The sequence below is a fragment of the Vanessa atalanta genome, chromosome 14, assembly GCF_905147765.1.
Source record: "Vanessa atalanta chromosome 14, ilVanAtal1.2, whole genome shotgun sequence".
NCBI lineage: Eukaryota > Metazoa > Arthropoda > Insecta > Lepidoptera > Nymphalidae > Vanessa > Vanessa atalanta.
This window is the reverse complement of record NC_061884.1, coordinates 6,477,212-6,502,538: the sequence shown is the minus strand read 5'-3', so window position 1 is coordinate 6,502,538 and position 25,327 is coordinate 6,477,212. Positions and strand designations below refer to the sequence as shown.

Genomic DNA, 25,327 nt, shown 5'->3' with positions numbered 1-25,327 from the left:
CTTTGAGGAGAAGGTTTTGGAGTATATTCCACCACGCTGCTCCAATGCGGGTTGGCGAAATACACGTGTGGCAGAATTTCGTTGAAATTAGACACATGCAGGTTTCCTCACTATGTTTTCCTTCACCGCCGAACACGAGATGAATTATAAACACAAATTAAGCACATGAAATTTCAGTGGTGCCTGCCTGGGTTTGAACCCGAAATCATCGGTTAAGATGCACGCGTTCTAGCCACTGGGCCATCTCGGCTCATCTCGGTTTGCGTATAGCCTGAATCGATATATACTCGTAGGATACCCTCTAAGCCAAACTAAGCTAAGCATACAAAACAGCGAACATCGATCAGCGAAAATCATAACACAATATTATTAGGCCTATTTTTAATATTCTTTTGCATTTGTTAATATTGTTTTCTGTTACAGCACTTCGATTGCCGCAATCACGTCAGGGTAATCCAGCCAATGGGCGATGGTGCAAGACTGTACGTCTGCGGCACAAACGCACACAGCCCTAAAGATTGGGTTCTTTATGTAAGTGTTACCAAATTAAATAATTAATATAAAAAATATATTGTTATTAAAGTATTATATTTTTCATTTTATTAAGTAAAATTGGTCTAAAAATTAAGACCACTGTCTAAATTCCGTGCAGCCAAATAAAACAAATGATGCCCAATTACTCAACTCCAAATATAACCAGAATATTTTTCCCCGACTTACGAAATCATGAGATTCGACCTCATACAAAATGATAAACAGACAAAGAAGATCAGTTTTCCTCTTTACCTAAACTAACACTTCAAAGATTTAAAGTTGCATAAGATGTATTTTCACGTGCATTATTATACTTATGACGAATATCTCAAATGATTCATATATTTAATTAAACAAGCCTTGGCAACAAAACTAAGTTAATTGAATGGACATTACATGAGCTTTAAGTTAAAGCCGTCTATCTTAAGCCGGATATCTTGGCACTATACCATTACAGGCTATTATTATCTTTAGATCCACTTCAAGTTATCCCAACATGAGCCTTGGACACGAGCCAAAGACGCAACAGTTCCTAGGATATCCGCACATGTGTTACATAAATAAAACACAATAATAAATTTCCTTTTATTGCACGTTTTTGCACGAGTCGTACTTAAGCCTCCATTCTTCGTGCAAATGCACCCGCAACGTACAGCAATAGCTTCGCGCCAGGAACCGCGACAAATTTCACGGATACTGATTTCAAATGACGCCGTAAGATGAGAGCAGATTTTTCCTTCACGTTGAAGTTTCTAACCGAACGACTCCGTAAAGCTTGCAACCAATGAAAATTTTACGTGGAAATGTATATACGTCCTAAACATTTTGAATGGAAAATTTCCATTCCATATAACCTACCCAGTGTTTATGTCGAAGCATCGCATACTCGTATTTTAACGGGACTCGACCACTCGAGCCGGTCCGAGTGTGGCGCGGCGTTAAGTCGAGAAATTTTTATTAAATTATTTTTAAAGTCATAAAAAAAGCTTTTCACAATAGGTATCGAAAGCAGACCGCAATAAATTTCCTGTGCTCTGTTCACCTCTCACTTACCCTGCTCTTGACTTTCATATAATTTTATGATGTATCGGCGGTCGTTTTGACCCTTCACACGTTTTATCGCGTTTCAGGCCGAATGGATAGCAGTTTTTACGATCGTTTTGCAAATTTTCATTTTTAAAGTATGAATACGATAATAGGATATTACATGCCACGAAAGCGCATCGTTTTTGACGCTGCTAGCCCTCAACGGTACTTCCCGATAACGAAAATAATGATTCCATTTTTCGAACGCGCACTCTTTCCGAAATACGTTTACTGTCAGAATGATAAACGCTATTATTTTTTTAAATTGAAATGGTTATATTACTCTTTATTTATATTTGAAATGAATAATTCTTAAATAACGAAGTCTTAATTAAACATTACGACAACAAAACGTTTATTGCCTCAACTTTTATACGATACATCTAAAACGATAAATCCTATTAAAAGTCGGAAACACAACGCAGTGTGGTTGAAAATTGAAAATATATTAGGTTTGTGGGGAAGGAAACAGTGAATGCGAATGTTGATACTTGCCCGCCAATCTATTCCACAGAGCAAAATGCTAATAGAGACAACGTTTGTTATATAATTAATATTTCTCTTTGATTAAACTTATTAAAATGTTCTTTATTACAATTTTTATTATTTCCTCTAGATTTGAGTGGTTAATTAATAATAAATTAAATTTCCGAATGCAGCAAAGGTATGCAAAAAACATGACGGTGCTATCAACTTTGATCTACACGAAAGTAATTTTATTTTTAATCGCGATCGAATTGTAGTTTGGTTAATTTATTCTCAGATGTCATATTATAAATTATAAGGCAAAAATATTGCGGTATAAGCTGTGGTTTGAGTAATGCGTTCACTCCCTCGCTAAGGGTAAGGGCGCGTCAGTTTCAAAAATTGAGTGAAATCACATGTACGCAATTGATAGGCCAGTAGCGGTGACGCACTTGCTACAGGACGGTTTCACATACTATTTTGTTTAGAAATAATATACAATATACCATACAAAATAATTGATTTATTTCATAATTAACATATAAGGATTAAAATAAACACTTAAATAACAATAGAGACACCTACACAAGCATATTGTGTATATGCGTGGGTGTATTAACAAACAAGCGCTTCAACTTTAATATTTTAGTACCAATACATTTTATAGGTTAAAATATTTTCAATTAAAATTACAGCGTTTCTTGATACTGTCTCAAAAAGTGTGTGCGTAGCCTTACTGCAACCACCAATTTATATCTATTCTGTTACAAATGGCGGTTTTCGATCGGAGGGACATCGGAAACAAATGACAGACGCGATTGCATTCCAACCGCTTGATGTTTATTGTTTTATTTTCGTGTTCGGGCGATGATAAAAATACAATTTTTATAATAAATTTCGATTCCATCACGTTAAAATAAACTTATACGCTCCGAAGATACCGTCACGAAATATTAAATTAAATTATTCAATTCTTTGAGTGTCGTTTTTTGAACTCCTCGAACGCGAAGCGAGGAGAAGTTCTATTATTACCTAGAAATCGCGTCTCACTCATCTCAAGTTATTTCTACGAACTATATATTGTATTTATATAATAAAAGAAGTACACTATACTGTATACAAAAACATGAGAACAGTTCAATAAATATAAATACAAGACTGTTAATTAAGATTATTAATTTTTAAAATATCATGGCCATCCGTTAATCGGGTATATGTATGGTCGATATCTCCTAAAACCTAATGAATATTGTATATTTTATTTTGTTACGTATGGATTTTAATTATGTAGAGGTATATTGAATATCTCTATTGTAAGCCGTCATATCCATTATTAATTAATAAATAAAATAAAACCCCAAACTGATATAGCAACTTTAGCCATTTTTGTATACAAATGTATAAACCACGGTTGAAAATCTCAGTACGTAGTATCACGATTATTACATATATATGTATATGTCGCCACGGCTTCGCACGCGTTTTAGGGTTTGGTAGTCAGGTTACAGGCATAAAAAGTTGACCATATCCTACCTTGCGACTTCAATTTGCTGCTACTCTTTGCTGCTGCTTCATTAAATTTGGTTCAGTAGTTTGTCCGTGAAAGACAAACAGACAAAGTTACTTTCGCATTTCGACACCAAAAAATACATAATATTTTTTACAATTAATTATTACAGTCAGCATTCAAAATAAAGGCTTATAGCATAACATCAGCATAAATAAAACATTAAATAAACATAGACATAAAAACCTCGCAATTTTGCTTACTGAAAGAGAATAAAAAAACAATGAAATGCAATCGTTATCCTGAAAAGATTAGTCACTGTGAGTAATAAAACGAAAGTGATTCGAAACAAACAAAGGTATCGTTTGTTACCATTAGAACCTGTTTACACGTTTACGAGGCGACTTTTGAACTAAAAACACCGAATTTTACTGCGATGATTTCAATATTAAAATTTCAAAGATAATAATTTAAGTTTGTAATTTCTTTAAAAAAATATACATAATTGCACACATTTTCAGCTATACAAATATAGTTTGCTTAAAATAGTACGTGGCGATAATTTTTAAATGTGACCATTTTTCATGTTTGCTTTTTTCGCGCGTGACATTGGCGAAATAATCTGTGCCCTTTCCGCACAAATAAAAGTCAAACTTTCAAAAAAAAAAAATGTTTTCATTTTAAAAATAAATTGCATTTAAAAACGACCCGAAGTCTTAAAACGTCAACGATCTAATGTAAACGTTCTCTTAAATCATTCGCATAACAATAGAACAATTTGTATAGCTAGCAGATTTAAAACACATCGCATTCATCTTGTTCGAATAAAATGCGATAAGCCCCGCTTATTGATTGTTCCCATTTAAATTGAAAACGTTAAATCTGTTGCTCGTCACACGACTGAAATAAAAGTAATAAAGGTACGGTCTTGTTATGCGAAAATATTAAATTGATGATGATTGATATTTCATAAAAGAATTATAAATTGCGCTAAAAGAATACATTGATAAATTTTAAAAGTATTTTAATAAGCATTTCGATTTTCATTAAGTAATGAAAATTTTCAAATTAATCGCATACAAACGGCAGTACCGCTGGTGAAATAAGCTACACTAGCGGTATTTTTTCATGCGGAAATTTAAGCGTATATTTTATTTCAATTGGCTGCGGCGATCTACTTGTTTAGTGTCATACGCCGCCATCATTACCACAATTATAACGAGTGTAGGCCGCGACGCCGTCGCCGCGTCGAGAGCACTCTGCAAAATCACTTTATAAGCCATATAGTGCATTCAGCTCGCACGCAGATGCTCTCATATAAACATTTTTCTACTAGAATTTACGCTGGCCGTTAAACTTAATACGAACTACGTCTAAAACAGTAGCTATTCAGACGTTATACTCGAACATTTTTATCGTTTTCTCTCATTAAGATTCTAGTGGGTGGATAGCAAACATGAGTTTATGAAGGAAACTTGCTTCAGTGCTCGTACAGTTGTTTTCTTACGGCGAATGCTTCGTTCTGAACTAAGCAATGTTGATATGCGAAACACGGGGTAAAGTTTCTGTGGGAGCGCAGCAAATTGAAGTTTTGCCGAACATCAGTTATGACAAACCTAATATTCGCTTTTAAAGTTATTTATGTACAGATTTTGTAAAGTTACTTCGAATACGTGAACGTAATCGAAAATCATTTTCAATTTTATATTTTTATTTAGCATTTGCATAATGCCAATGTAGGTACGAGCATATCTATAAATGAGGAGGGTTTGTATATTTAATTTATATCATTTTGTACAAATTTCCTGAACTACGATAGTGTTTTGTCAAATAAACTATTTCTGTACGCTTATAAAACTAGCTTAACCTTTTGAGATACGTCAAAAACATTTTAGGAAATATGATCGTTTCCAAGATATGTGCAACAAAAAATCGTTCTCGGTCAAACAAGTTGTCGGATAACTGGCTGTAGCAATAACATTTTGACCTTGGCAGTATTAGCTAAATAGATTCAAATATTAAGCTATAAGGTTTCACAATTATTATTTATATAACATACTTAAATCAATAAATAAATCTTATAAAATAAATATACCTGTTAAATATTTTTTTGCAAAGCGCAATTCTTAATAAAATAAAAAGTAACATTTATGGCTTTTTAAGAACGGTTATCATTACCATACCATTAATAACACATTTAAAATAAAGTTCTTATTACATCACCTACAACTCCTCTAGGCATGATTAATACAACAATGTCTTTTAACTTTATATATTAATAATATTAATATATAAAGTTAATCAATCTGGAAATCATCCAAATGAAAAGGAACACAGAAAATTTCCAATTTAGAATGTTCCAAGACATGTTTCCGTGCGAGTAAATAAATACTTTTCGATACATACATGTTGTATATACATGTTTACGGTTAGCATGTACAATCCAAACCCATATTTCACGCGACAACGTAGCTCAGAGCTCAGGTGCAGTATCTATCCCATTCAGAATTAGGAGCCAATATCGCCTGCTGTTACATTCATTGCACGTTGTTTTGTGATAGCGCCACATAAAGGTACCATTGTAAACACTGTAATGCTTTGAAATTTGTAGAGCAATTACTATTACAGTTTAAACTTCCTGTTCTAAACTGTTTGCTTTATTCTGTTATTGAAAATGTTATAACGGTTATTATTCGATTATTCATTTAACAAGCGTTATATTATTATTATTTTTTTTAGTAGTTATTTGATCTTCGTTTTATACATAAAAGGATTTCTTAAAAAATACCTGAAATTGTATATTTTTAGTTTCTTTAGTCACAATTTTGTACCGTCAAGATAAACAAGTTTACAAGCATGCATCAGAAATATTTTAACCTATTTTTTTCATAGCGTAAAGAATAATGACGTTATTTCCCAAGTTACTTTAAAATTTGAACTTATAAAGATCTTGTTTCAAACTTTCTGTGCGAATATTCTATTTTCTTCTATTTGACTTTGAAAAAAATGTTGATTCGAAATTGACACTTAATCTAAACTGTAAACGATCGATTAATGAGACAAAATCAATTTACAATAAAACGCTTACAATTTCGATAGTTTGTAATCTTACAAGTTAGTTTAATGACTTATCATTATAACACAAATTGGATCTTCTTTTTTTAAATTTTCATTTTAAGAGCTGTGTCATTTGGGTGACCAGTTGCTCTGGAAATTGGATCTTTATATCAAAAACAATGAGCTGTGTTAATAATTTTCCACATTTTACAATCTGGCTAGGTTTGTTATAAGCTTACATTTTTTACAATTTTACAACAAAATCGATAACATTTCATTCGTTAGATAATAATAATTTTAAATATACAATATGTTTCAAATTTCTAACAAATTAAAGCATATTTTAATAAATTTTAAAAGAGACGTATGTTTCTACCTTTAGCTATTTTACAAAACATAATATCACCTTTTGTACCTCTATTACTATTACAATACATATAACCAGTTATGTGAACCAAATAACAATATATGTAGAAATTCTGATACAAACATAATATTTCATCGCCACCATTACGATATACATTTCATATGACAAAGTTCGTTCGATCTCATTATCTGATAGTGACAGAGTTGCCAAAACTTCACTCGCGGCATTCGATAATTTAAAGATCCTTTGTGTTTCAAAGCCACCCCATCACAATAACGTACGATGACTAAATAATATATGCATATTGTTTCAATCAACACTAAAACATAGCCTTCTATGCATATCATATATATAAGTACAGAGGACGTACAAATATGTCTGATATTGTTTATTGTATTATGTTTAATTTAAAGTTAACGATGAATAAAGTCGGTGTAAAAGACTATAACTGCGTAAACATAATAGTGTACAATTGTCAGTGCGAACATAGTCATTCAATTGACTCCATCTCATTAGACTCCACTAGATGATATCAGAAGCAACGTTACATGATTTTCAAAGCAAAGGTTTGCGAACTGAATTGCCGAACTATGGGATTTGACTTTATTTTTTTACCGCACAAATTAATGACTTTTAATGTTTCGACTCCGGATTTAAATTTAGAATCCACAGCGAAATAAAACATATGTCACAAGACTAACGAGGCAATTGATTATTATTATTGACTTGTTTTACTATATGTAAATAATTTAAATTACATTTAATATAATATGGTAATATACTCATAAGAGACTACTCTCTTATGAGTATATTATATAATTACTAGACTTGAAATAATGGTACGTTAGACACCTGGCGACAAACGCCGATCAATACCGTACTCGAAGTTAGTCCTGATTTTATGTTAATATTTTCTTATAACAATATTCACGGACCCAGTGATTCTAACACACATATCCTTCTACTCATTAATAATAAAAAATTTAAACTCAGGCAATTAATAACTGCTTATTAATTACTTAAAATCTAAATAACGAAGTCAGATAATCATATAAAACTAGAGAATTATGACAAAGGTAATATATAATAAAAGCAAAATGTATGCTAAGCTACGTTTTTAATATTTCATCGTCTGTTTTATTATCATATATGTCTTATTTTATAACAATATCTATCTAAAGTATAAATATTATGAATTGTCGGCGAATTCTTCTTATTACTCAATTGAAAACATTTCTTTATAAAATTAATTATTTCATTTCGCGTTAAATATTATTCCACTTTTGTGAGTCTTGAAACTGTCAAATTGAAAATGATTTTTTTAATCCGGTAGATATATTGATTCTTCTAGAGATTAGCTCATTTAAAATAAAAAAAAACAAAGAAGTCTTCAGCTTATTAGTATAGATATACTTCTAAATGATTTCACTCGCTATAGCCTAGATATAAATAGATTGTACACATGTACATACGTGCCATCTGATCAACCACATAGAATCCAATGCAATATGACACCTGAGTTCACTTGTTTCACTTTATACGACCTTTCCGAAGTTTTTACTTTTACATCTAAAATTTTTATAGCTTTCATTTTACAACCTCTTTGCACATGATATTACAATAGTTGTCGTAAAATAAATATTTACTCTTTTTTAAACTTGTTTTATTCAATAAAATTCTTAAAAGTTAAAAAAAAAAACTGTACGAACACAACAATATTTTTTTCGATTTAATCGAAATACATAATACAATACTTTAAATATAACTTTTATTTGATATACCTCCTGTTTGTTTATACGTACAATTGCCAACAAATGAAAATAGAAAATTGAGAATAATATTAAAATGTTCCAACGTAAAAACATGCAAATCCCTTTTACAAAGTTTCACTCAATGTGTAATAATTGCCACAGCGGACGATTCCTTTCTGAAGCTCGAAGATGCTAATTTTGTAAACAAACAAAGCAAAGGCCTAATGAAGGTTGCGAGTCTGTCCACAACTTTCTTATTCTACGAAGGAAGGCCCCGAGCTCTTCCGTCCGATTCATTGAGTTGTTTACTCTGGACTTACGCTCACTTAGATGAAGAAAATAATGATGTACTCACTATGAATAGAATACCAATGTTTTTATTTTATGTAGTTCAATATTGTAACGCATTGTCTTTATTTAATTTCATGAGTCGTCATTATTCTTAATAAACATTAGCATTAATGATAAACTCTTCATTGCAATTTTTTCTACGGAATTACGAGTGAGACCTTTTTTCCGACGACAGCTCACGCCTAGTTAGCCGATTATTAGAAAACCCTTAAGAATTAGAATTCATTAAAATTAAAGCTTATATAAATATAAAAAGTAAAGGACTTTACATCCAATTATAAAATAAATTAGTTAATGAAAACTGTGATCATATTCGTAATTCAAATTGACACCTTAATTGTTTCAAAATCATTGTCATGTAGTTTGCTTAATTTTAGCATTTAATTTAATTAAATTGTATTTACTGGTTACGTTTGAACACGAGATCATCATGATTTATTTTATTATGATGATAAATACACTATGTCCTTTGTGTATTTACCCGACTTAAGAGTTGAAAGTAAAGAATAAGGAAAGGCCATTGTGCCTAAGGCGTCCGTCGGGGGCACGTCCTCGCACGGCTAATTTAATCCTCGGCTTATTGAAATAAAAACGACATAGGTTTTCGACAGGTGCCGCGGGCTAAGCGAGGGATGGAGGGGAAGGCGGGTCACAGGTGCCTCCGATGGTCGCAGCGTCGTTAAAATTTACATAAAGTCTCAATCCACCGCGACGGGCCTCGCTGCCCGCCCCACGTTTATGCTACATTTAGTAATTTTATGATAATTTCGAAAACCTTACCGCCACCCATCGCATTATACTAATAGAGGAGTTCGGTAGAAAACGCCTATACGATGCTGAAAATATTCGAGCTCCTTTCAAATAATAAGTTTCGGTCAATAAATCGCGTCGGACGTGAAACGGACGTGGATTTTTTGGAAAAATTAGTCGCAGATGTGTTTTCGAGTACGGCCAGTTGGAGGGCGGTGCGCTAGACGCATAAATTCACATGACTTGTTTTTTGCATTGCCTTTGATTAATTGCACATAAAATCGAAGTGTAAAAATATATTTAATTTTTAAATTCGTTGAGTTTAATATAAATTCTGGGTACTCATTCTGTAAACATTTTCCCTAAGGTCGTATTTAGCACCCACTTTGTTCGAGGGGAGAACAATTTAGGTGGAAATAAAAATAAATGGAGTTGTTTTGTTGCAGTCCAACCTGACGCACCTGCCTCGTCACGAGTACGTGCCGGGCATCGGCATGGGCGTCGCCAAGTGTCCGTACGATCCGGCCGACAACTCCACCGCCTTGTGGGTGGAAAAAGGCAACCCGGGCGCCCTGCCCGCTTTGTACTCGGGAACTAATGCCGAGTTCACTAAAGCAGACACCGTGATCTTCAGAACTGACCTGCATAACTTGACTACGGGCCGTCGGGAATTTTCTTTTAAGCGGACTTTGAAATACGACTCCAAATGGCTGGACAGTGAGTTTACTGTATTAGTGTAACATGATGAGCTAAAACTTTACACGATCCTAAAGTAACATTTAGATATAATCCAATCAATGGAACTGCCAAAATTTGTGCACAAATATCAGCTCTATCCCAACTAATTATTATACAAACAACATATGATAGACGCAACCATTGTCCTAGAAAGCTTGATGAATGAATTCGTTAATCAGTGAATCGCTACATCACTGATCAGCAATCAGCTGTAGGTTGCTGGTAATGATTAGAACAATTGATACAAATTATCGGCGCTTACACGAATTAGACTGGAATCGGCCTGTTCGCAACTAAACAATGGAAATTAAACTGTTTTCGCTCTAACGAGCTGTAATGTGCCCCAATCTTTGCCCGTTAATTTGGGTGGCGCAGTTACGAAAATGGAAATGCTGCGACAAATTTTCTTGCCCTATAATTGCTTCACTGTGTATCGTCACTTTATCGTTAAATTTGAGGGCACAATAAGAACTAAATGTGTTAAAATCATTGTTATAATCTTTGATCATGTTTAATTGATATTAAGATAAATATATTCATAGACATTGGTTTAAGTTATGAAAATAATTTCATAGAAAACAATAGTGCAATCACGTATAGTTCGCAAAGCAACATCATCTAACTAAATAATGCATGTGACCGATTTTAGTCCCGTATTTGTGGTAACGTGCCATTGTATATTAAAGCCATTCTGATCGTAACGCTTCGATCAAGCGAATAGAATTCACCTAGCCTAATTTAGGACTATTGTTTCATAACTAGATAATATACCAAAAAATTAAATGTAATATTAATATATTTATTTTTGATTACCTCATACATAATATATTCATAACTAATTAATAGATTATTGATTAGTAATCATTAAATGAATAGTTACAAATTTATAACATCGGTTTAAGAGCTATTATTTGTAATATTATAATAAGTACACAATTAAGGTTTAAATAAAACAATATCGAAACTATTAATGACATATCAATAATAGATTAACGCTAATCCGATATTTCATTTTATTAATCCTCTCGCAAGCGTTTTTAAATGTTATTTAATCACACATATTGAATGTCTTTTCGTGAAAAATACCCCGGTTTATCAGCTCTATTAATAGCAATCAAATAATTTATTGCGGCAAAAATTTTATAGGCTTCGAAGCTTATTAAATTTTAATGCTTCTTTAGCTTTATTAAATACACGATAATCTCACCTATGGAAACAATACAATATGAATAAGGACTTATATCGCTGTTCTGATGGCGATAGTGTCACGTGTCTTAAATCCTTAACACGCGGCGATTTCATTTCGGCTTCCAACAAATGAGCACGTATTAATGCGAGCTGCGAACGCCTCATATATGACATAATTGACACACGGCTTCATCTAATATTTATTGCATATCAGAGAGAATAACAGCAATTTGATACTATGGTATTAACATGGGAACGCTCCGCTGCGAATATATAAAATTTATGTTTGTAATTAAACCAAAATATAATGTTAGCAGTTAAATGTAATGTCATGGCAATGAAACCTTTCGACTTACATTATAATATTTATTGAAATTAACAGAAACGCTAGTGTGCTGCCTAATTTATTGATGTCACTTACTAAGTTTTAAATTTAAGGATTTCAGTAATTTATTAATTTTAATATTTTTGTTCCTTTGTTAATAGATAGTCGTATATCACATTTTTGCAGATTATTAATGTTCATAAATTCTTACATAATATTAGATACATAATCAATATTATTATCTTGCAAAAATAAAAGGTAATAAATGAATTAATTATTTGTGTATCAGAACCAAACTTCGTCGGATCATTCGACGTCGGAGAATACGTGCTTTTCTTCTTCCGCGAGACTGCTGTGGAGTACATCAACTGCGGCAAGGCGGTGTACTCACGGGTGGCGCGGGTCTGCAAGCGAGACACAGGCGGGAAGAATATTCTCAGCCAGAATTGGGCCACATACTTGAAGGCGCGTCTCAACTGCAGCATACCAGGAGAATTCCCGTTCTATTTCAATGAGATACGTAAGTAACATTGCAAAATTTTATAAATATTTTAGTTTTACATTAAGTATACCATGATCGATATTACTAATTATATCTATATATGTAAAATATATGCAACATTTGTAATTAATGAAATTCTTATTCACTCTTATTCACGCTCATATATATCCTACATTCTAGTGACTTTTTGTTAACACTCGTAGGTTATATAAAATGATTCAAGAATTTATTTCATTTTTAAATTTCAATAAATTTTGTATTAATAACCAGAAATTACTGACTGAAAATTTCTCAAAACTTTTATATTTTTTGAATCACACTCTACACACATAACCTAATATACAACAAATGACATTCGACTGCCTCGTTTTACAATGACAAACATAATCCCATTTACGTCTTTCAATAAACAAAATTTTGAATAATAAAAGACCTTTCTCAGCTTAAAATATAAAGGCTGCTTTTTTAATTTGAAATTATGTCTAAAGTGTGATATTACTGATTTAATATTCTAATTAAAAATAAATATTATCGTAAGTGGAGCTGCTAAACATTTATCTTATATTCCAAGACACAAAGCAAAAATTCTATCTGTGCTGCATTTTCATACACAAGGTTAAATATTGTAGCAATTTTCTGTACCACTTCAAAGTACGATTCTGTGTATCCAGACTGACTTACCGAAGTTCGACAACTAACTCCGGAGCTGCACCCTAATCCCAAACATGCAAACAGTCACCGTCAATCTCGAGCAAACATTTCACTTCGATTCAATAGTGCATAGGAAGATTTAAAACGACAAAAGTCTAGCCAATTCCTCTCGGAAACCGGGGCTTGCAACTGCGCTCATATATTATTGACGTTTACCGCTCAGCCTTCACCACGGTTTTTCACGCGCCCCTATTGCATTCCTGCATAAGTTATGAGGACGTAATAGCTACATTCGAGTGTGTGCTGTGTACATTTACGTTTAAGCGTGATTAGATTCGTAAGCAAACTTCGGATAATCTGACTTCCCTTTGATTAAGCCTACGTTTATGTTACTATACATTCTATAGGCTTCAGTTGTGTTGAATATGCTTTTGCTTGCAACTTAATCAGTTGTGATAGAAATACATATTGAGCCTTATACACTAATTTTTATTTGGTATCAAGTTTTTTTTTTTTAACTTTTCCCAAATTCGCTCGAATCTGTTTAAAATATTCGGAGTAAAATTAGCTCGATGCATTACAAAACAAATCTATTAATAAGTTAAATAACATATTTTATTAATTAATATTTCTGTACGAAGAAATTTTACATTAAAAAAAAAAAGTTACATTCTGTAAATGTCTTACTTCTGGGCTAAAGTCTTCTCTCCTGCTTTTAGAAGAAGGTTTAGAGCTTATTCCTTATTCCACCATGCTACTCCAAAGTTGTCCGGTATATTATTTGATTTATTTATTGGATTTTAAAATTAATTTGCGAAATATATATAAAACAAATGTCACAGTATAGTTTTATAACTTATTTAAAGTTTTATAACTTATTATAAGTTGATCTTGATTTTGGTCCAATTAAAAATAGGTTAACATTTAACATAACATGTGTTCCATATATCGCGTATTTAAATAATAAGGCCAAGAGTAATATATTTATAGTCGGCACGCGTCGAGCTTTCGTTTGACAACTGTTTCGTGTTGTGTTTGTAAAATATGTGTTTGCTTTTTTTCCCCAAAAACATCGCTTTACGCCTTACCTAAATTTAATACAAGCCTTATTTACGATCTGACAAAACCATTCTTAAGAATATTTTTAATATTTCACCCAAAATAATTTAAAAGCCCAATATTATGGATAATAATTTTGTGTATTAAAATAAATTTTACTAAGCGGATTGACGGTTATAATTGCTTTACATAGTTTAATATTGTGGCAACGTCTGGTGACATGGAGATATAAAGTTCGGAACCACAATTACAGTAATTTAATAGCGAACTCGGGGAAGTTTTGACAACTGTGCATAGATTAGGTTTGTATTAGCACTGATAATTTGAATTATTTGAACGGTATTTTGTAGAAATATGACAGCATTTACGTTAAAGTATTTATGTGAATTATGCTTAATAGTAACATTTTGTTTAATTGAGTTCTTTTAAATATAATAAAATATATAAAACACCCAATATATATCTAGTAAATGTAGTTTAGATGTAATTTATTTATATAGACCAAAATAATAAATTATATAAAAAGACATACGAATTAATTTATTTTGTATATAAATATTTTTAACCATAATAACAGAAAGTATATCTTGGATCAAATATTAACTCTATTTTCTATTACCTGGTATTAAATACTCTACGCAGTATAACTCGCTAAGTTATCGAACAAATTTCAGTTAGAATCTCAAGGGAGGCGTTAAAAGCGCGCTCATTATACTGAAATATTAACTTTGTACGTAAGGTTATTCTGAATGTAATATATAAGGGCGAATTTGGAATAATGACTTACTAATATCATAATATTTTGACTGTTTAGTATTATATTGCTTATATTTGATTTTTATAAATTGACAAACCGTGTAACTGATGAGATATCCCATTCGAATATACCGTAACGTTGTCCTTCTACATATAAACAGAAGCCTAAACACCGATAAACATTATTAAAAACAAAGCTATAGGCTTTTCATCTGTTACAGATGTCCAGATTTTTAATAAAAAAATATGAAATTAAATACAAACTTCCATACACCATGTTACCCCTTAAGTAACGAATTGAGAAAAATCTTCTTCTGAGAAAAGTCTTAGAGCTTTTTCACCTTCTTTACCTACTGGTGTGTGTCGTATATCAATCAGTTATTTAAAAATGTTATTGAGTAGATTTATACAATTTGAAAATGTTTTAATATTAATTTATATATTATAAAATATATTCGATTGACTGACTACACTTGATGTTAACTATGGCGTTATGTATTATTATCTTTATCAAATTGAACCCTTTTTGCGGCAGAGAGTATCTACAAGGTACCCGGTGATGACAGTCGTTTTTACGGAGTCTTCACAACAGCGTCGACGGGGCTGATGGGTTCTGCAATTTGTACTTTTACAATTGGAGACATTCAGAAAGCATTTGAAGGCAAATTCAAGGAGCAAGCGACGTCAAGCTCAGCATGGCTACCTGTAATCAGCAGCAGAGTCCCTGAACCAAGACCTGGAACCTGTGTTAATGATACAGCATCTCTGCCTGACACAGTGCTTAATTTTATAAGGTAAGTTATTGCAGACTGCCTTTAAGATACATTTTCTCGCATTAAATATCATTTGTGTAACTGCTTTAAGTCACAAACACGTCTTACTATGATTTGTTTTTTTTTGCTGTGTTTATAGTATTATATAGAACGAGATAATATTTTACTTCGTAAATAAATAAAGTAGCTAAACTATGTGATTTATCTCCCATTATTTTATCAATCATTCAAATTAATATAAAAAATTTCACGCTTCATGACACTGAAGATTAAGTTCACGTTAAATATTGTCACATTTTGAACACAGTCGCACTAGTCTTTCCGTGTTGCCGCCCTCATTGAAATCCACAGGCACTTTTATCTAGCGACACGTCCTGTTAATTATCCGGCGCTCTCGCCTCGGGAGTGTTCAATTATTTTTTTTCCCACTTTTTACATAATCCTCAGCGTTGAGATTTTAACACTTCACCTGAACCAGTCGGGCGAAAATAATACATAGAGATTTTTATTCGAGCTAGATTGAATTTTTTTAATTAAATGAAGTATGCTGTTGTTGGCGTTGAAGTAACGGCTTTTATCTGCGATGGCGGCACGTTACACTCGTCCGCTTCGCGTGTGTTGTCGTCGTGTTTCCCGTCTCTTCGATATGTCACTCCTCTGATTATTAATTCTGAAATAAACGTTTTTATTACGTTAAATTATAAATTAGCAGACAATTAAATATTTTAGAAAAATAATGATTTAGTATCCTTGACTGAGCTTATCTCCGCTGATTTAGAACTTGTTTGATAGACATTTTACTAACTTTCACATAGATATGTTGTTTATTAAGGACCTAAAACTAGATTAATTCAGGTAAATTATACTTTTCAACAAATCGACCTCGTCGGCGGATAAGGGTTAAAAGCCTTTTATTTATTTGTTTATTGATTATCTTAAAGCGGATTGATTTTATAAATTAATTATAGAAAAATGAATTTCAGGATATTAAAGATCTTTATGTGAAGCAAAATTGGTATCATAACATTGTCAATTTATTTTACTGCTCCATCCTAAATTTCCATTATTAATTTATTAACATAATGATTGAATCTGATTGTATAATATTATAAAATAATCTTTTATAATTGCATATAGAATAATATCACTCTTTTTTATATATATTTTGTATTCATAGGTCGCATCCACTGATGGACAGTGCAGTGTCGCACGAACATGAAAAACCAATATACTACAAACGAGACCTGTTCTTCACCCGCCTGGTGGTAGACAGGGTAAAGGTGGACATGTTAGGACACCAGCTCGACTACACAGTGTACTACGCGGGCACTAGTGAGTATCTAATATCTACCTTCGTCTCATGTATTGACATTGTACGTTGATCCGTTCAAACGTTAAAAATAAAAAAATAATTTCTTATGTGAAATCGGTAATGACAGAAAGAGAGATTCAGTTATTAAATGAACACTCGTAAATCTCTATATTTTCATTAAAACTTTGTCCCGTTTACACGTTAAAACAAAAATAAATTAATCGTAATGTACGTTTTTCATGCACTTAATGTGTCATTAACGCAATAAACTTCCGAGCTGGATTATTATTTGAATAACATTAGCTGAAAATCTATTAATCCATTCAATCCCCAGAGAACTCGGCTATAAACTGAATACATTACACGTCTCCCGTTCCGCTATCAGGTATAAGTTGCTTTAGTTATTCATAATATCAACATAAATTCTCCGGCGCGAAGGTAATAAATATGAAACAAAGATATTTGAAATATATCCAAAGGTTATAAACATGGATGGTATTATTGAATACGATTTAAAATGACTGACGTAATTCAATAATATTGATTGATAAGGGTTGAAGTATCCAGTTGAAGCCATGCATCACAAACAGCATCAAATTCTATATACATTCGTTGTGATTGTACCCCCTATTGTATAATTGTAAAGTTTTTATATAAATATTTATATAATAATATTTCGGTTACGAAGTTTTTAGACTTAAATTATTTAATAGAATTACAAAATTTATTTCGACAAATTATAAGTGTCAGTACGGTATGACATAAATTAGTAAACCGGTTCTGAGAACAATCAGCGAGGCCCCAAACTAGGGTGACACCGGGAACAATCGCGAGAGGACATAAAATTTCATAAAAGCGTAGGAATTAAAAAATGCCTGCGTACTGGGAAATTAAAAAGTAGCGGCGAGTGAAAGTGACACAAAGGCCATAATTCGTCTCGCCCTGACGGCTGGACGTTCGGATTCTCGTCCGAATGCCATCGCCGCTACCTCCCGGCGCACATTTACCAACGAAACAGGGGGATTTAGTGCAAAACACGGAAAACCGATTATACGTTCATTGTTTGTACCCAAATAGCGTGTGCAACACCTCTTTAACGTTTTTTGTCAACACTCAATTTATTAACTTTTAAAAGCTTGCACTAAAGCTTTTAAACTGTATGCCCGTTTGGCTAGTTCCCTGGTATTGCAGAGAGAGAATTTCACTTTTAGCGCTTTAAAAATTCTGTTACGGTCTTGTATTGTTCTTTTCATACCTCTATGTTTCACTACTCTAGAGATTGTTATGTTGTAATATAAATTGTGACGGACGCAACGCATTTAAAATGCTTATCCTGTAATCATGAATTTAAAATAAATATTCCGTATCAATATTTAAAATGATTTCCAAATGGCATTTCTGCGTTATGTTAGTAAACCAAGCTCCAATCGCACCGTAGGTATATGTTCCGGCGTACATAACCACATTTTCGTAGTCGTTTGGCGCAATGTAGAGCGCGCTCGCAGGTCGACGTAGACCGCAGAGACCTCACGTCACATTTTCAACGCCATATAAATTCGAACCACCGGTCTAAACAACACCTCCGAGTGGTAATTTTCGCCTATGTTGTTGCAATTTTCACCAATTTTCCTCGAAAATCGTTCTCGAACGAACAGCCCTACCGCGAGACTACGGAATAGATTAAGCTCACGTAGATATCTAACGAAGGGGGAGTTCGTTTACGGAACAACTTTTACGAAAGGAGAGCTACGTTTGAGTTGGCATTTGAAATGCTTGTGTGCGGAATATTAAATTGTTGAAGCGTTACCTTTGACGTTCCCTCTCGTGCTTTAGCCACGTACCGTAATAATTACTCTAACTTAATCTGCATAATGTAACTTTGTTTCTATGTTCGATAGTTGAGCAAAGCCTTTTGCTGCGTATTAACACATTGTGGTTAACGGTACGTTGATTACAAAGCGGACTGAAACTAACTAGGTCAAAATAAATTCTTTTATCTCAGCTGCTACAAAATGACAAACTTTCGTTAACCTTGTGAGAAAAATAAATACAACTATGAGTATTCAAATTATAGTAAAACTCGTAGGTAATATTCAAAAATCTGTATCTCTCTTAGTTCGCTATTATTTACACTCAAGTACCGAATAAGTTGAGCGAAATTCCAACACAAAGAGCCTGGAGGCGTTTCGTGTAAAAGGACAGTTTACTCTTTCAATAAAGAGTTCGTTCGTGCCGAGTTGTCTGCCGCAATATTACTTTCCCGCTTAGCCCATTTCGAGTGCTTACCGCGTTATAATATGCATTAAACTGCACCGGAATCGGCGCGGTGCCGCTATAGTACCGGCAAAGTTGTAGCGGCGCTCGAGGTGCCGGCAGACAATGAGAAATGAGCGTATGATGCCCCGCAATGCGGGCCCGTCTCGCTTCATTCCATTTGTTTTATCGCGCCTAAATCACTGTTGCCACACAACTTCGAGTCCGTGGGCCTAATGAAAGTTTGACAGTGACTGTCATGTACATACCCCCCTGTTTGTCAATGCAAGGGAGCCGAGGTATCAAAGACGTTAAGAGTATTTAGAAGTTAACGAAGTTAATTAAATTCCTCGAGTTGACGTCAACACTGAGACTCTTTAGTATCAAGGGCGCCTTTGTAAACAACGAACGCAATATTTATGTTAACATATCACACACAGACAATTTCTCGTGTTAACAACGGTCTCAACACTTAATTACAACGTTTCGAAACATAAAAGAAAGTTATTTATAATATGCGCCATACGCAGATGGCTGTGGTTTGGTTCCCCAAAAACTGGGAAATCAAATAGTACGCAACTCGCCCTAAGCTAGCTTTGACGTCACATGCGAGATACGGGGCTATTAAAAACGATTTAAAATTCACAGTCGGCTTTACGGTCGAGTCACCACTGGAAATATGATAGCCGTTTGATAACATCATTACACCCGAAGTCGTAAACGCTGATCCTTTGATGGTCCAAAATTCAGTTTTCATATATCGAAGAATTCATTGCCGTATTTCGACAAAGATATGGACCGCTCCATGACGGCACGTAATAATTTAACATTCAAATTTATGTACGCTTGGATCGGTAATTTGCAATCTACTTACCATATACATATACGAGTATATTATATTTAGCTGTACGATACGATATCGCTTTTATAAGTATCGGAAACCCATTTTGCTGAGTGCATGAAGTCCAAGTTTTACCATAAACATGAAATGCGATTTCGGTAAAATGATATGTGGAGGTGGTTAAATTATCGTATCCTCTCACGCCATATATTGCGATGTCTGAAATCGAGGAAATATTCTTCCCAAAGCGTCTTGTAGTTACTCTGACGTAGTATCGCTTCGGGCTTCATCAACTTGCAATGCTCATAAAATAAATGTGAACAATATTAAATATGAAACTCTTTATTACAACACATTTTATGTATTCTATTTTATTAATTAAAATTGAAAATATTCGTTTGTATTTATTTACGCGAATAATAATACTTTTGTTAGACATCTAATTCTAAATACAGATTTTAAACTTATCAACCAATAAAAAACGATTTCAATTTAACACAAACACAAACAATTAGTATGTTCGTAATCAGTATTCAAATCCCGTCCAGTGGGAATAAACATTGATTTTTTTATTCCCCCAAAACTGGAGGGTAGGCCGTGGTCGTTGGGATCAGGAATACTAATGCGTTCACTTTTGAACGCTTATTCGCGCCCCGCTAAAGGCGCCCAACGTTTTTTGCATAAAACATCTCATCAAAGGATTGCTTAGGTCCCGCAGTATATTGAATATCAAAAGGTGTACGGGCGAGAAATTTTTGGGGTGGCGCGGTCGCGGCATCCCTAATGCTCTGGCTACCGAAAACCGTCTTTAAAAATACACCTTTGCAACGTGTTTGGAATAAATATTCGGTTATTATAAAATAAGAAGAAACAAGTACACAGCTTTCTCCCTTTACAAATATTTACTATATGTAACAATAGAAACTAAGTTAGATTTGAAACATAAAATTTTAAACATATTTTTACCCAACAAGTAAATGGCTCATCGAAGTGAATCGTGTTATTTTGTTGAGTTTTACAAGCATTGTATGTTATATCGATTAGACCAGTGACTTTGTGTCCTTCAAATGGAGAATACAAACGAATCCAAAACGCTAATAGTCGCAGAGGGATGTTTGACACAATACAGAAAATTATTCATATCGATCGAATCATAAGCAGTATAAAATCGGTCAAAGGGCTCATTCGATCACATAAAATTTCTAACGACAAATCTCATAAAAGTCGGTGGAGAGCTCGTAGGCAAACGTTAGAAGGCGCGTTTTTCGATTTACGGTGCCTATAAAATACATATTGCAATTCGTGATAAAAGTCCGCACGAATTTGTCGATATCAATCGCGAATTTATATTATACTGCGTGAATAAAATTACTAATTTTGTTCTAAGTTGTTAATACCTAATTGATTATACTTTTAATCAGTCTTTTTAAAAGTTTTTTGTTATAAAGTATATTTTAATTAATTACATATTTATCACAGTGAATATAATATTCTATTTAATTACAAAATAATAATTCTCTTATGTTTTCTTGAACTCCATTATAAACTATATCGTTATGAAAAATTATTATTTTGCGACTTATAAATCTGGTTTATCCATTTCAACCTTAAATTGTTTATGAACGCACATTAGCTCCTGATGTTGAACGATAAAAATGCTACGAGGACGGCTCGCATTGAAACATGAAAAAGTCGATAGGTAAAACCGTCAAGGCGTGAGAGGTGGATTTAAAGGAAAACCTATCCAATTGGCTACTGGAGAATCTATAGGTTAAGCAGGGACTTTTTATGAAAACCAATAAAGATGTTAGAGCTACTTTGTGTTTGGGAATTTATACCACTTCGAGGAATAAAACTTATATTGTTCGGGGGATCGCAAAAAGTTTTCACTTAAGGTCTGTCGAAGCGAAATCTTTATTGGATTGCTGGATTATTTCTTTGAACCTTTATTGAAGGTTCCTTGATCATTGGCCAGGAAAATATAAAAACATAATTACGATCTGCAGCAACCCTTACCTTGCTACGAATACTCCAATTTTATTGAAAATAAACTTATTATACAGCGTCTATAAGAATGCTGGGTTACAAAGACTTGTACATTTTGTTATGATTTATCAACGAGATACACGAAACATATATTATATATATTATAGCCTTTAACTTTTTTGTACCAAATTACGTTTCGTTACGTTTACGTGTTCCGTCATGAAATTGTACGTGAACATTTTCATCTCTTTATAAAAAAAAAACTTTTTACAGCGCCAGTCAAACACGCACGCGTGTCTGAAAAACCGCAATTTTCTTGTATTGCTGATTGTATGTTTCTCATTTGACGCGACCCTAAAAGAGTTTACGGTGAGACGTGCCTCGTGCTACCTTATGTACCTAATTCGTTACTAAAGACGGATATTCCTCAGGGAATCTCCGATCACAACCGATGTGGGATTGTTTAATTATTTTGCTAGACCCGACTGTGATCAGAATTAATGACTATAAGTAAGGGAATTTATAAGCCTTAACATTAGACGGATTACATTCATACAGTATCGATGTTTGAATCTAATTAATTTTCCTTGCTTAAATAGGAGTATACCGCGAGGAAGATATTAAATTATCGCTTCAGTCTTTTGTACAATAATCCTATTAACTTCTTCGAGATTTAATTAAAAAGTCTTATGATGGTAGGAAAGCGCTTGCCTGGTGTAAAAAAAATATTATAAATAATAGTTTAAAAATAACTTCGACATGATTATGTCATCAAAATCATTTAAGTCCAAACCATAATACCTTTTAACTGTCACCATTCTTTTTAATTATGAGATCAATTAAGAATTATACATAAATACGAAAGGTAACAGTAGGCTTATTTCAACTTTCTAGACTTATGTATACCTACTGACTTGTTAGTTGCGTCCGTGTGAAGCTAATACATATAGCATGAAATTTTAATGATCAAGAAAAAATCATTGTTTATCTTATAATAATATATAAAAATAGATGTGATGAACAGGTAACCTGTTCTTATATATCACTTTTTCCACACATATACCTTTGTGTATTGTTGTATATTTATCTGTACACTATAATAATAATTATTATCTTTACTCTCTTGGTGTAAAATTTCCATTTTTTTAAATGCGGAATTTTGTATTTATTATAGTTTTTTTTAGCATTGACCTTGAACAGCGCTCGGGTTGACAATTTCCTCTTGATCTACTTTAAAATGGAAAGACTTTAAAAATTACTCCCAAAAAAACATATATAAATACTATTATAAACTACATATTATTATTTACAACCTTTATATTAATTTGATCTGAAAATGAAAAGAAATCTAATAGTTATATTATATAACAATTTAAATAATGTTCTTTTCAAATGCATAAAAATAACACTGTTTAATCTAGAAAAACACAAATGTTATGCCGACGGCAGTGTTTTTTAAAAAATAGTTTTATTTACATTTCTTTGCAAAAGTTAATATTATACTTTCACGAACAGAACTCGTCAGCCACAGACTATATAATACAAGACAGAAGAGTATAAAACATATATTTGGCCATGTTTCCTAAATGTTTACTTAAATAAGACTCATGTAATTTTACTTGCGTTGCAAGGAATAAATAACGATTTTATAGCATTCTAAACAAACTTATTCATTAAATACCCACAGAATGTTACCATTGGAGAATTGTTGTTTGTTCACATTACTACATGTCACGTCTTAAAGCTTAAAACGTGTAACAGGGTTGCCATAAACAGATTCGAATTGCGCCTCCTACCCCAAACGACCTCGCGTATTTACTAACAAATACACTGAACGCTTTCCCTTGTACTCTATTATCGCATCAACTTGATCTTCACATGAAGCAAGGCTTATACATTATGCCAGAAATGTCAATGAAAGTTCCATGTATGTAAAATAGGTAGTTAACAAACTTACAACTAAATTTGAAAGCCTCGTGCCTACTCAGACATTTATTGGAAAATCTGTTCAAATTTGCAATATAATGTTATGTTTATACGTACATATGTACGTTATTTAAAATTAGAACTGGATAGTACATATAAATATGTATAATCCTGCATAATATTCTTAGTTAACAATGATTAATAATTTTAGTTAACAATGATTTAATATGTATGTATTTGAAGTTTTATTTCATTTGATACATTTTCTTGTCGTAATATTTTGTCAACCACAAGTACCGTTTCAGACGTTTAAATAAGTAACCATAATATCCAATTAATTAACATTCTTTTGTAAACCTTATTTTCAGTTGTTTGGAAACACTAAAACGAGCTCATTTAATATTAATTTCAGGCCTTTTCCGCAGTTAAGGCGGTGATTAGGGTTGAGCTATGATTAGATCTATACAACGCTAGCGAAGGCCAAATATTAAGGTATCGGGTAATTACCTTCTATGGCAGCTTTACGTTGGCACAATTACCCTGAATGTATTTCTCATTATCCTTTATTATACCCCTATACTAATCACGCATTCAATTGCATATGGAATTACTATAATTGAATCTCGAAAGTATTTTGGTTTTGATGTTTGCTCGATAATGATTTTTAAAATAGGCAGGCAAACTGACAATTTTGGCACGTTACAGTAAATCACCATCGCCGATAAACTTTTGTAATGTAAGAAATATAAACTATCAGTTATATCATCAACAACAAAGCGCTAGCAACTTTGGGAACTAAAATAGTATGTCCTTTGTGCCTGCCCGTGTACACTGGCTCAGTCACACTTTAAAATGGAACACAACAATATATTATAATACGTGTCGGTCGGTAGAATACGTGATGAGTGGTAGCTATCTGGTTAAATAATCACGTGTTACATCGACTTGGTGACAAGGACTTGCTTAACGACGACCAAATTTAATAAAAATACATTTAAGTTAGAAATAACTAAAATGAAAGACTAAACGACAGACTAGGAAAATTTGTTGACTTCAAATATATAGTATTCATACATACATGTTACAAATCGTACCTTCTGCTTCTGAAACCGTGTTCAATGTCAAATTAACTAATTTCACTTTGATCTA

At 32.8% G+C, this 25,327-nt stretch overlaps 1 protein-coding gene across 2 annotated transcripts in view; it reads left to right on the top strand.

Moving 5' to 3' along the window:
• Nucleotides 1-25,327, top strand: part of LOC125068759 (semaphorin-2A) — a 173,630-nt gene that overhangs the window by 136,026 nt on the left and 12,277 nt on the right. For both annotated transcript variants that reach the window (XM_047678063.1, XM_047678062.1), the window contains 5 exons: nucleotides 424-531; nucleotides 10,315-10,585; nucleotides 12,409-12,639; nucleotides 15,623-15,881; nucleotides 17,038-17,192. In XM_047678063.1, the coding sequence (XP_047534019.1) occupies nucleotides 424-531; nucleotides 10,315-10,585; nucleotides 12,409-12,639; nucleotides 15,623-15,881; nucleotides 17,038-17,192 (1,024 nt within the window). The remainder of the gene's footprint in view (nucleotides 1-423; nucleotides 532-10,314; nucleotides 10,586-12,408; nucleotides 12,640-15,622; nucleotides 15,882-17,037; nucleotides 17,193-25,327) is intronic.